We start from the raw sequence: 13,892 nt of genomic DNA, 5'->3' as shown, positions 1-13,892 counted from the left end.
TATTTGGATTATAAGACCATAGGTTTAATACATATGTACAAAGTTGTTTATTATTTTAACGGTATAATAGAACACAGAAACTAAGTAAATAATTAATTTATTAACTTGATGCTGATATTTCGCTGGTATTATAACCAGCATCTTCAGAGCACAAAAACACTGTTTGTCACAATACGTGAGACTAAAACAACATGGTGTACTTAAACAAAATTGTAGCAGCAACACAAAGACTAGAGTCCTGATTTTGGCGCCCTCTATCTGAAAAAAAAAAAAAAAACGCTATCATATATTACTAGAGTCCTAGAAAAGTGCTAGTTTTTTCTTAATATGACTGTCTCCCAGATCTTCGCCTCTAAGAACAATCTCTCTGATTTATATGGGTTTCTGTGTAGTACTTTTGTGTTTTTCCAGTTGATCCTATGTGCAGGGGTATCCAGAGCATGGTCTGCTAGGCCCGACTTCCCATAATGATAATTCTGGACATATCGTTTATGTTCGCTGATGCGGATATTCACAGTTCTTCCTGTTTGACCGTTGACCGTAGTAGGCTTGATTGCATGAGCAGGGTACTTGGTAGACTCCTGGATGTGATAAAGAAGGAATGTTGTCCTTGGGTGAGCAGATGAGGGTGGCTAATTTGCTACATGGTCTGAATATAGTGCGTAGTTTATGTTTATTGAGAATTCTTGAGATCTTTTCGGATGTGCCTTTAATGTAATGGATGGTGACTGTTTTGTTGTAGTTCTCTGTGGTGGATGGTGGGAGGGGTTTCTTAGGAGTGTTTAGTATTTTGTTTATTTTTTGTGAATTGTAGCCGTTGGCCAAGAAGTTGAAATTGCGTGGCAACTAAACAGGTTAGCCTTCTTAAAGAGGTGCCGAGACACCAAATTAATACCGAACTGTTTTAAAATCAAAAACAAGTTCCACTCGGCCAAAGCCCAACGCATCTATAAACGAGCGAGTGTAGCGCTTTTACGCGAACAAATTAACACCACTCGCCGGGAATTAGCACAAGCAAATACGACCATCAGTGCATTACGAGAATCACTGCATAATATTCTAAATACGGAACTTTGGCAGATCTTAGAGAACATCACCGACGCAACGGCAAAAAAAGAATTCGACAGAGTCAAAAACCGGCACCAAAAGAAGTTCGAAAATCTACAACAACGGAACACCATACAACGACCGCAATTACAACAAGACCTCGTCGTCATGAATCTATCATCACTCACCTTAAGCAAAGAAGCCACGACTGCTTTAAGTCGAGGGCACAACTTTGCCATAACTCCCAAGCAAGTTCCAAAAGCCGAAATAATCGCGTCCATAGAACGAGGAATTTACGACCTGCCTCCAACAATAGCTAACAACATACGTTTAGATGTGGCCAACATCCTAATCAAGTCCAAGCCTCCCAAAAATAATATCCCACATAAGGAATTCATTGCTATAAAAGAGCTACACAACAACAGCCAGATTATCATAACAAAAGCAGACAAAGGAAATGCAACCGTGGTGATGGACACAACTGAATATGAAAACAAAATGCACACACTATTACAAGATCAGTCAACATACAAAATTATAGATCGCAATCCCACCAACACACAAAAGAATAAGGCACGAAAATTATTAAAAAAAGTCACTTCCTGGCCCAAAGACACAGTTAACAAACTCAAACCCTTCCATGTTAAAACGCTGAGGATCTATGGATCACCAAAAATTCACAAACCAGGCACACCCCTACGCCCAATTGTGGACAGTATAAATAGTCCCACATACAAACCGGCTAGACATTTAGCGAAGCTACTAGCCACTCTCACTAACAATTCTCCCTCCTTTGTCAAAAATTCAGCACACCTAAAAAGCATCTTACAACACCTCACCCTAAAAAGTTCAGACTTAATAGTAAGCTTTGACATCACTTCACTATTCACAAATGTACCACTAATAGAAACCCTCAATCTACTGAAGTCACAATTCCCCCCTGATATATTTGAACTATTCAAATTCACAATACATGCAGGATATTTCACATGGAAAGGGAAAATATACAAACAAATTGATGGGACAGCCATGGGCTCCCCCCCCCCCCCAGCCAACTTTTACATAGAACACCTGGAAAAACAAGCAATCAATACAGCCACTCTCAAACCAACACTTTGGCTACGCTATGTTGATGATGTGCTTGCTATTTGGCCACATGGCCCTGAGACATTGAAAACATTCTTAGCACATTTAAATAGCCAACATCCAAAAATCCACTTTACTATGGAACTGGAAGCCAACAACTGTCTGCCCTTCCTGGATACACTCATCACACGTCTCCCAGATGGTTCCTTATCATTTTCAGTTTTCAGAAAACCCACACATACAGGCAGATACTTACACAAACAATCACACCATCATCCTTCTCAACAATATGGCATTTTAAAAACGCTAACCCATAGAGCGAGAGCAATCTGTTCAAATGACAAGGCTCTTACTGCTGAACTGACTCACTTACGCCACACCTTCTTGGCCAACGGCTACAATCCACAAAAAATAAACAAAATACTAAACACTCCTAAGAAACCCCTCCCACCATCCACCACAGAGAACTACAACAAAACAGTCACCATCCCTTACATTAAAGGCACATCCGAAAAGATCTCCAGAATTCTCAATAAACATAAACTACGCACTACATTCAGACCATGTAGCAAATTAGCCACCCTCATCCACTCACCCAAGGACAGCATTCCTCCTTTATCACATCCAGGAGTCTACCAAGTACCCTGCTCATGCAATCAAGCCTACTACGGTCAAACAGGAAGAACTGTGAATATCTGCATCAGCGAACATAAACGATACGTCCGGAATTATCATTATGGGAAGTCGGGCCTAGCAGACCATGCTCTGGATACCCCTGCACACAGGATCAACTGGAAAAACACAAAAGTACTACACAGAAACCCATATAAATCAGAGAGATTGTTCTTAGAGGCGACAGAAGCCCTAAAACACACTCCAAATCTCAACAAATATGGCTGTATTAACTTGCCGAAGATCTGGGAGACAGTCATATTAAGAAAAAACTAGGACTTTTCTAGGACTCTAGCAATATATGATAGCGTTTTTTTTTTTTTTTTTTTTTTTTTTTTTTTCAGATAGAGGGCACCAAAATCAGGACTCTAGTCTTTGTGTTGCTGCTACAATTTTGTTTAAGTACACCATGTTGTTTTAGTCTCGCGTATTGTGACAAACAGTGTTTTTGTGCTCTGAAGATGCTGGTTGTAATACCAGCGAAATATCAGCATCAAGTTAATAAATTAATTATTTACTTAGTTTCTGTGTTCTATTATACCGTTAAAATAATAAACAACATGTTCGACGAACACATGAGTCTGTACATATGTACAAATTCTTCGACTAGTTTTGTTAGCAAAACTGACTAGCTTTGTCAAGACTAAACGGTGAAAAAACTAATAAATGCAAAAAAACGAAGGAATGCAGTAATGGTTTACAACAGTTAGAGAACAAAATTGGAAGGCACCGATTGGCATGGTATGCATGAAGCGATATACTTCAGTCATTATTATAAATACGCGTTACATAGTTTTTGGCATACTCTAGTGCCGCTAAACTTAATGAGGTAATAAGATTTTTCCATATATCAATATTACTCCTTGGTTTCTATTAAGGTTGTTTCCTGTTCATAGGACCACTGCAGCTTCTTTAAATATTCGACATCTGTAATCTTCCTCCATGTATGACATTGAGCTGTTATCCAATCTATAGCGTGGTTTGAAGTTGAGAAGTGATGCGCCAAACCCGAAGGTGTCTGTTCTGTTATGGAGAAATTAGAAAATGATATTCTAGCTAACATTACTCCAAAACCAACAGTCTGGTGGAGATATGTTGATGATGTGTTTATTATCTGGAGAGTAAAAATAGAAATCTTACGAGTTCTTAGAAAAAATCAACTCTTTTCATGACAAAATAAAATTTACTTTAGAGTTAGAAAGCAATCATCTATTATCTTTTTTGGATATACTTGTCAAAAGACTAGAGAATGAAGATATTAAATTTACTAAATATAGGAAACCCACTGATTCTGGAGGGTATCTCCATTATTCTTCAAATCATCATATACAAAAATGCAGCATCATCCATATGCTATGAAACAGAGCCCACAACATAGTCACAGACAAAGAAGACATATGTACAGAACTTTCCCACATCTCCAAATCTTTTTCTCAAAATGGGTATCCTCTAAACTTAATCAATAAAATGCTCTATAAAAACAACCTCCAGCAACAACGTATAGCAACTCAGTACATATCAACCATTGTCATATCCTATGTTGGTTTAGTCTCCAATAAAATAGCTAGAATTTTAAAATCTTATAACATCGGAGTGTTGTTTAAACCGACTGCTACCACTAGACAGTTTTTAAGATCCCCTAAAGACATTGTACCTTTTTTTCAAATATGCAGGTGTTTACAGCATACCTTGTACATGTGGACTTTCTTACATAGGCCAAACTTCGAGAGCTTAGAAATTAGACAGAAGGAACATGTTGGAGACGTTAATCACAACAGAACAGACACCTCAGGTTTGGCACATCACTTCTCAACTTCAAACCACGCTATAGATTGGGATAACAGCTCAATGCCATACATGGAGGAAGATTACAGATGTCAAATATTTAAAGAAGCTGCAGTGGTCCTACAAACAGGAAACAACCTTAATAGAAACCAAGGAGTAATATTAAAGGATATATGGAAAAATCGTATTACCTCATTAAGTTTAGTGGAACTACATTACGCCAAAACTATGTAACGCGTATTTATAATAATGACTGAAGTATATCGCTTCATGCATACCATGTCACGCGATGTCTTCCAATTTTGTTGTCTAACCGTTATAAATCGTTATTGTATTCCTTCATTTTTTTTTGCATTTATTAGTTTTTTCACCATTTAGTCTTGACAAAGCTAGTCAGTTTTGCTAGTGAAACTAGTCGACGAATTTGTACATATATGTATTAAACCTATGGTCTTATAATCCAAATATCTGTTGTGTTTATTATAGAAACATTTGTTATTTAGAAAATTTACAGGACTGACACCAAAGATTATTTAATTTTTTTTCACTATCTGTCAGGAAGGGAGAGAACTAGGGGTAATTGGTAGAAATTGTTTAAGAATGTGGTTTGCAAAGGCTATGGGATTTTTTTTTTTCTTGGAAGGTGGTGAATGGGTGGTAATTGTTGCCAGAGGTGATTCTGAGTTCAAGGAGAGGAATGATAAGTATTGTGCTAACAATGATTAGAACAGATCTCCCACAATAAATCTTTGGCCCCCATTGAAGATGTCTGGGAAATAATGACAACAAATCTCCATGTGTGCACTCCTGTAAAATTTTTTTGCATCCATGGATTTTCTCAGTTAAATTGCTATGATTTTAATATTATTAATATTAGACGTCCATGAAATGAAAAGTCTCATTGCAAGAGATCCCCATAATATGACAAGAATTACTTTTATTCTCTTCATATACTTTTGCTTAGTTCATAATCTTCTTAAAATTAATTACAAATTTCAGACTTCAATTTAATTATAGATGCTTTTATTTTAGAGAAACTGCATTGAATTTGCTTTGAAAGCCAAACCAGTAAGAAGATATATTCCTAAACATAGGCTCCAGTACAAAGTTTGGTGGTTTGTAACATCTCAGTATTTTGAGTATGCTATTTTCATTCTTATTATGGTGAATACTTTGGCTCTTGCCATGAAGGTAAGAACTGCAATTTTAAATTTCATCTGTTTATTTATATACTTTTATTTTATTTTAATTTTCTTCTAATATGGAATAACTGCAATATTCAGCAATGGCCAAAATAACATAATTTGTTATGCCAGTGATTCAGAGATACACATCTTTAATCCTAAAATTAAAAACAGGAACTAACATGTATGAAAATTTATTCACAACTATTAGCCAAATAGCCAGGAGAAACAAACCTGTGATAATTTACTACACTAAGTCTGCCATAAAAGTTGACTTTTTTCAAGTTTCATAAATATTTTTCTCAACTGATGATGTTAGGAATAAACTGACTTACATCTGTTAATAATACAAGAAGAAAATAAATAATTTATGAGCCATTTGACTGAATTAATGTAACTGCTGCAAAAAAAATGAATGCTGATATTGTTAACAAAACAAGTAAATAAAAAAAAAAAAAAACAAGCAAAAAACCGAACTTGATGAAAATCCATTCATTTTTAAATATGTTTCCACTATGATAAAAAGGTTTTAAGAACTAAATGCTTATTGAACTTTGATCACTTTGATTAAGTTGACTCATTATGCATTTCTGAGTATGTACTGTACTTAAAAAATAAACTTGAGAGTTGTATCTAATTTTTTCTTCTTAATTTGAAATGAAGCCTGGTGTTATTCCTCTTAGAATTGTACAATGTTGTACTGTTAAGCCATGATTTTAGATTGTTAAAGAGTAAATTAGCCCAGTGATTTTTTATTTTATTTTATTATTTTGTTGTTGTTCATTCAGAACAAGTAACATTATTTGCAATTACTATTTCAATTAATGTAACTTATTGCAATTATAATTGCAATAAGTTACTTCCTTTAGAGATGGTCATATTTGATGGAAAAATAAGTTTTGGAAAATAATGCAATACAGTACTGTATTATAAAATTAAAGGTACTAAGCAATTTTAAATAAAACTTGGTTTTAATCCTATTTCCCAAGTAAGCAAACAAACAAGTAAGTCAAGTTTGTGCCTGCACGTAGTGAAAGTCAGGGGAACTCTGCACGTAGTACAAGTCCAGGAAACTTGTGGTAAAGGTGGAATAAGCTTTGATCACTATCCTTAGTATTTACCCTTAATGCAAAGCACATCCCCTGGTGGAGATGTATGATGCTATACATTAAAGGCAGGGACCACTACCCAGACCGGTTTCGACCTTTATTGAGATCTCATCAGTGGGAGCCAGGCTTAAGAAATACCTTAAGAAAAGAAATTTCTTAAGAAATTAAGAAATGGACTTGCACTACGTGTGGAGTCGCCCTGACTTGCACTACGTGCAGGCGCAAACTTGACTTACTTGTCTGTTTGCTTACTTGGGAAATAGGATTAAAACCAAGTTTTGTTTAAAATTGCTTGGTATCTTTAATATATAACATACTCAAGGTAAAAAAACTTTCTACATCTATCTCTCATCCTGAGATTTTTTAATCAATAAGGTCAAAGCACCTTGTGGCAACTTGTTTAGGTAAAATTTATAAGCTCTGCATTACTTAAACCTTGGCATTTCTTAAGCCTGGCTCTCACTGATGAGACCTCAATAAAGATCTAATACTGGTCTGGGCAGTGGCCCCTGCCTTTAATATATAGCGTCGTACATCTCCACTAGGGGATGTGCTTTGCATTAAGGGTAAATACCAAGGATAGTGATCAAAGCTTATTCCACCTTTACCACGAGTTGCCTGGACTTGCACTACGTGCGGAGTTATCCAGACTTGCACTATGTGTAGGTGCAAACTTGACTTACTTGTCTGTTTGCTTACTTGGGAAATAGTATTAAAACCAAGTTTTATTTAAAATTGCTTGGTATCTTTAATATATAACATACCCAAGGTTAAAAAACTTTCTACATGTATTATAAAATATGAGGCAACATTATCTTTTCACTACTGTGCTTTTTGCCAATTTTTTTAGAAATTGTGATATGGTTTTAACCTATCAAATACCATCACAAAATCAGCTGAAAAAAATCACTTGAAGAAAACTGTTCTGATCAAAACATTTTTATGCCTTATTATTATTAAAGGCAGGGGCCACTTAAAGAAAAAGATAAGTCATTTTTTCAGAATTTAGTTAATAATTTTAAGTTAATTCACTGTGTTTATTTTATTTTATTTGGATGTGTGATAGACTGAGTTATTTAGCTTTACTTAAAACTAATGTATTTGTTTAAAGTAAATATTATCGGTATGATGCCAATGAGTGGTAGAACAGTGTCAGCCAGGACATCCTTGTTAGGAGAATTAAATTTGAATGATTTTGTTCAGTACAGTGTGTATAAAATGTATTAATCATGAAAATTGAAAACTTTATGGAAGGAGAATGAAACTGATAAGTGAGTATTTGTGTTTTGAGAGTGATTGGCAGTTATGTCTTTTTTCTTGCCCTTAACCTTTGGTAAACATTGGTTTGGAAACAGGACAGTAATTTTTAACATAATGAGAAATGAAAACTTTCATTCCAACATGGATAATTTCTGTAACAAGATCACAAGTATCTGGATTTAAAGAAGGGAAACGGTAGTGTGACTAAGGAAGGACTAAGGAAAACAGAAGTAAAAGTCATGGATATCTTTACACTTGGCATTGTTGCAATGCCAAGCCGCATGAGTCATGAATAGCTGAGAGGAAGACATCCATGAGAGATGAAACTGGGATGAGATTATGATCTGAATTACAAAGAGGAACAGTCACCTATACAGTGTATCTGGAAGGAGAACTGTATAAGAAAAGATCTATAGCACATGAAATTGTAATGCTGGTATTAAATATCATAGAATAACTTGCAGTAAAAAATGTTTATTCAGATACTTAACTAATTTTGCTAAAAAAAAGCAGTGTTTCAATCATCAGAAGATATAGTGAATAAAATATAAAATTAATCAGGAAAACAGGTAATGATTACAATGCAAATATTTGAAAAATAGAGACTATCAGTGGAATGTGCATTGATAGTCTCTATCAATGCATTTGTGCTACATAGACTCTTGACTGATGGCATTATGTGCATCACTGGCTTCCATGTATACTAGATATTCTTGGAGAGAGGATCATATTTGATGTAATATCATACCTTGTTTCTTATTGCACTTTGTAGAAGTTTTACAGTTTCTGCTGATGCTTTGAATGCAACTGTAGTTTAGAACAAGAAACAAGGCATGATATTACACCAAGTATGGTCCTCTCTGTCATAAAGCAAGTACGATCCGCTCACCTTGTTGCATCAGGGGTGGGAAAATCTCAACCTAGAGAGACGAGTAGTGTGATACAGGGTAAGAATAACGAGTGAAATGAATGAAAAAATAGGAACGAAAAAATAAGAGTGGGGAGTATGGAAGGCTTGAATGATTGTGAAGTTTTGGGGGGTGGTCTTGATTGGGAGGATGAATGGCGAGCAAGAATGGCTAACTTGCAGAAAGAAATAGATGAGCTGAAAGAGGGGTGGAATGTCTCAGAAATGAGATGAGAAGTATGAAAGATGAGATTAGGCAAATGAAAGAGATGAATGCCAGGCAAATCAGAGTAGGAGCGAAAGAGAGAGTTATGGAAATTATAGAAGAGGAGAGAATGGAAACAGTCAGAGAGAGGGAATAAAAAGAATGGGAGGGAGTGCTGGAACCAGGAATAGAGTGATGCCAGGACAGCAGGTAAGTAGAGGAACACAGAGAGAAAGGGTTAGAAGAGAGAGAGAGAGAGAGAGGGATGCAAGTGAGCAAGCAAGGAACAGAGTGGTAAGAGGTGTGATGTTTGGAGACTCAATGATCCATGGTGTGCAAGATAGGATGCCAGAGGAGTGTTTGCCCGGAGGAATGATAGAAAGTGTGGCTTGGCAATTAAGCTGGATGAAAGGGTGGATGAAATAATTGTGATAATGGGCACGAATGACATGAGAGGCAGTGTAAATCAGGTGGTGAGATATCTGAGATTCATGCTTGTGGTTGTACAAAAGAAAACACACAGAGGAAAGATAGTGTGTGTGTGTGTTACCCAGGTCTGATAATGATGAGCTTAGCAGAATAGCAGTAATAATGAATAGCATAATAGCCAAAATATGTCAGAAAAGAGGATTGGAATATGTGGATACTAGGAAGAACTGTATGTGAGAGACCACTTGCATTTGAATCAGGAAGGGCATAGGCATCTGGAGAGATTGCTGTTTTCTGAACAAGTCGGTGTGTCAATGCAGGGAAACTAGAATTCCCAGGGGGGGGGGATGGTAGCAGGTATGGCCTCTTGTGGGAAGGGAGACAACATCAGGTAACACTGAGTCCAGTGGAGTCTGCAGAGGATAATGATAGGTATAGAAGCAATGACATTTTTATGCTTTATACTAATGCCAGGAGTATCCGGAATAAAGGAGATCAATTGTTGGTGCCGATAGCATCAGCCTGGCCAAAGATTATTGGAATCTCTGAGACGTGGTTGACAGAAGATTATATAAATACAGAAATAGAGTAGTAAGATACAGCATTTTTCGGCAGTATAGGAAAGGAAACGCAGTTTATGATAAATGATGACTTATGTCCTCTAAGAGTGGAGGATTTGGAAGGCAGTGACACTAATGGTTTTGAAAGCATATGGTGTGAGGTAGAGGTGAGCAAGACAGGATATTTAGTGGGGTGTTGCTAAAAGGCAAGGAGCACAGAGGGTGGGGAGCAGGAGATGTTTAGGCAATTGAGCTTGGCAAGTGTGAGAAGAATAATTGTTATGGGAGATTTTAACTACATCAGTATAAGCTGGGAAGAGGAAAAATACATGTAGTAATAAGGGAATGGAATTTCTAGAATACTTGAGGGACAAATGTCTTAGGCGACATGTAATAGAGGAAACAAGAGGTTCAAGAGTTTTGGATTTGGTCATAGCATCAGAAGAGCTGATAATAACTGAGATGACATCTCTCCAACTGGGGGAAGAGAGTGAGCATGTGGTTTTGACTTGGAAGATGAATAGACATGCAGGAGTATCAAAGAAAAAGGAATATATGTGTGGAATTATAATGCGGGTGATTATAATAGTCTTAGATATCCACTTGGGGCAGTTCCATGGAGGGTGGAATTGGAAGGCCATGATATCATTACTGCTTGGGAAATTGTAAAGGAATATTTGTTAGCAGCAAGAGTAAGCTGTATTCCATGAGTGAAGAAGAGGATACAATTTCATTTAAAGTGGATGACGAAGAATATCAAACAGGAACTACAGGTGAAAATGACGTTATGGAAGAGACATAAGGTGAGAGGATGGAGAGCAGATCCATGAAGAATATGACTTATTGCAGGAGAGTAACTAGTATGGCAAGGAAAGCGAAACTAGAATATGAGAAGAGATTGGCACTAAGATCCAAAGAAAATCCTAGGGAATTTTTTGCTATGTGGCCAATAGGAGGAGAAATGATTGTGGAAGAATAACATTGTGGGATAAAAATGAGAATAGAGTGACTGATGCAGAGGACATAGTGGAGCTGTTCAATGATGCCCTATTGAAGTATTTCATCCTGGAAAAGTAAGTTTTAATACCAGAGGGATAGGGCAGATTGTAGGTTTAGAGATTCAAGAGGAAAGTGTGTTCCAAATATTGAGTATATTGGATGTCACTAAAGCTGTGGGACTGGATGGTATTTCACCAAGGGTTTGAGAGAATGTGCTAAAGAACTGACAGCTCCATTTACCTTGCTTTTCAGTGAAAGTCGCCATGGGAAAGATACCCAAAGAATGGAAGGAAGGTAAGATAGTGCAATTGTATAAGGGTGGTAGAAGACTGGAAGTATCTAGTTATCGGCCAGTTTGTGTTTCATCAGTAGTCATTAAGTTCTTGAGAAATTAGTGAGGGACCATAAACAGCATTGGGCAGATGAGGGGAATGTTATCTGTGGGAGTCAACATGGATTTGTTAAGGGGCACCCTTGATTTAGTAATATGATTGCCTTTTATAATAAAGTGACAACAGCAATTGATGAGGGAAAGTCATATATTGCAATTATTTTGGATTTTGCAAAGGTATTTGACAGGGTGCCACATGATAATCTGATATTTAAGTTGCAGCACATGAGTTTAGATGTCGGGTTAGTGAACTGGATTCAGGATTGGCTGTCTGATAGTATCAGAGAGTTGTGTATGGTGGGGCAATATCAAGGAGACAGAAGGTTACAAGTGGTGTTTCACAGGGCTAGTACAAGGACCTGTATTGTTTAACCTTTATATCAGTGACATAGTCAATGGATTGCAGGGTGATATTCAGTTGTTTGCAGATGATGTGAAGCTGAGAAGGGTTATTAGTAATAGTGCAGATCTGGCAGCAATTCATAGAGGATTTGAATAAACTTTATTTCAAAGTTTATTCAAAGAGGATTTGAATAAACTAGACAGATGGGTAAATGAATTGGGGATTTCAATTTAATGCAGCAAAATGTAAAGTCTTGAAGTTTAGGATACATTGATGGGAGGGTGAATACTCGATTGGAGAAGCTGTACTGGAGAAAGTAGGGGAGACAAGAGATCTGGGGGTGATGACTGATAGAAAACTGAAATTTTGGGAACATATTGCAAAGGTGTTGAAGGTAACCCAGAGGATTGCTGCAATACTGCAAGGGACACTGACCGGCAGAGATAAAAGAGTTATCACTCCATTGTATAAGACCCCGATCAGACCACACTTAGACTGTTTTTCTCAAATTTCTTCCTCAGGATTTGAAGGGAATAAATTAACTGGGGAAAAGGTACAGAGGCAGATAGCAAAGATGGTTTCAGGACTCTATGATGTTAGTTATGAGGACCGGCTGAGGGAATGTGGACTGCAGAGTTAGGTAGATAGAAGAAGGAGAGATTGAGACTTTTAAACTTTTGAAGAATGAGTAGCCATAGTATTCAACATAAAATACGAGGCTAATCTTCTTGAATGGCAGGCAGTCTCAAGTAGAGTGATGTGGGCAAATATCAGAATGGGGAAATTGGACAATGAGACTTATTTGTGCCTATGGTTCTACTAAGGTAGAAGTGGAGGAATTTTTTGAGACTTTAGAAAAAGCAACTGACACAATGAAAAATGAAAAGTTCGTCCTTGTTGGGGATCTAAATAGCAGAGGAGGAAATGATTGTGAGACATACAAAAATATTTTGGGAAAATTTGGAGAAAAGAGCAAAGCTAATAATAATGGCAAATACCTGTTGTATTTCTGCTCAGGACATGGACTGATTTTTACTAACACCATGTTCCAACATAAAAATGTGCACAAATTCACATGGAGAGAAGAGGCAAGGAAATAAGAAAAGTCTCAATGACTATGTTATTGTTGATAGTGCTGTTTTCTCCCTGGTGCAGGACACCAGACTGTACAGAGGATTTGAAATTGGAAGTGATCACTATTTAGTCTTGAGCAAAATAAAACTGAATTTCATATTAAAAAGAATAACATGTAAGAAAGTTTTAAAACGAACTGTAGACAAAAATACACAAAGATTATTGAAGAAAAAATGAAAGAGTTTGAGAACAGGAACCAAACCTTGGAGATTTAGTGGCAAGTCCTGAATAAAACATTGATTGATTCAACCAGAGAAGCATGTGGTGAGGTTGTGTGCAAGGATAGAAAAATCAGAACTCCATGGTGGACACAGGACGTTAAAGAGGCAGTGAAAAAAAAGAAGGAAGCATATCAAAAGTTCCTGACAAATATTCTCTAAGAGCGCAAGTCAGCTTGCGCTCTTAGAGAATACAGAGACAAATGTAAGAAAGCTAAACACTGTGTAAAACTAGCTAAACAAAAGTCATGGGAGGACTTTGGCAAGAACATAGAAAATAAATATCAAGAAGGTGGCAAAATATTCTGGAGGTTGTTGAAGAAGCTTAGAAATGGAGGAAAGAGTGCTGTAAAAGAAGTTAGAGATGATAAAGGTGACATGAAAACTGGAGAAAAAGATATCCTTGAAGTATGAAGTAATTACTTCGAGAAATTGCTAAATGAAACAAGCAGTGATGACAGCACAGTGGTTAAAAACACTCAACAGGCATATAGTCAGGAATACATAATCATACTTGAAGTACTAAAAGCCATCAAAGGCTTGAAATGTGGAAAGGCAGCATT

General features: G+C 36.7%; 1 protein-coding gene across 1 annotated transcript in view; it reads left to right on the top strand.

The window, feature by feature from the left end:
* Window positions 1-13,892, top strand: part of LOC150108907 (muscle calcium channel subunit alpha-1-like) — a 1,617,925-nt gene that overhangs the window by 1,104,111 nt on the left and 499,922 nt on the right. Inside the window, exon 30 of the mRNA XM_090414483.1 lies at window positions 5,623-5,781. Within this exon, the coding sequence (XP_090270609.1) occupies window positions 5,623-5,781 (159 nt within the window). The remainder of the gene's footprint in view (window positions 1-5,622; window positions 5,782-13,892) is intronic.

The sequence above is a fragment of the Typopeltis vanoorti genome, chromosome 2 (genome assembly GCF_054136105.1).
Source record: "Typopeltis vanoorti isolate ZY-2024b chromosome 2, IOZ_Tvanoo_1.0, whole genome shotgun sequence".
Classification (NCBI taxonomy): Eukaryota; Metazoa; Arthropoda; class Arachnida; order Uropygi; family Thelyphonidae; genus Typopeltis; species Typopeltis vanoorti.
Note: the sequence above shows the minus strand (reverse complement) of the source record. Positions and strands in the feature narration are given on the sequence as shown.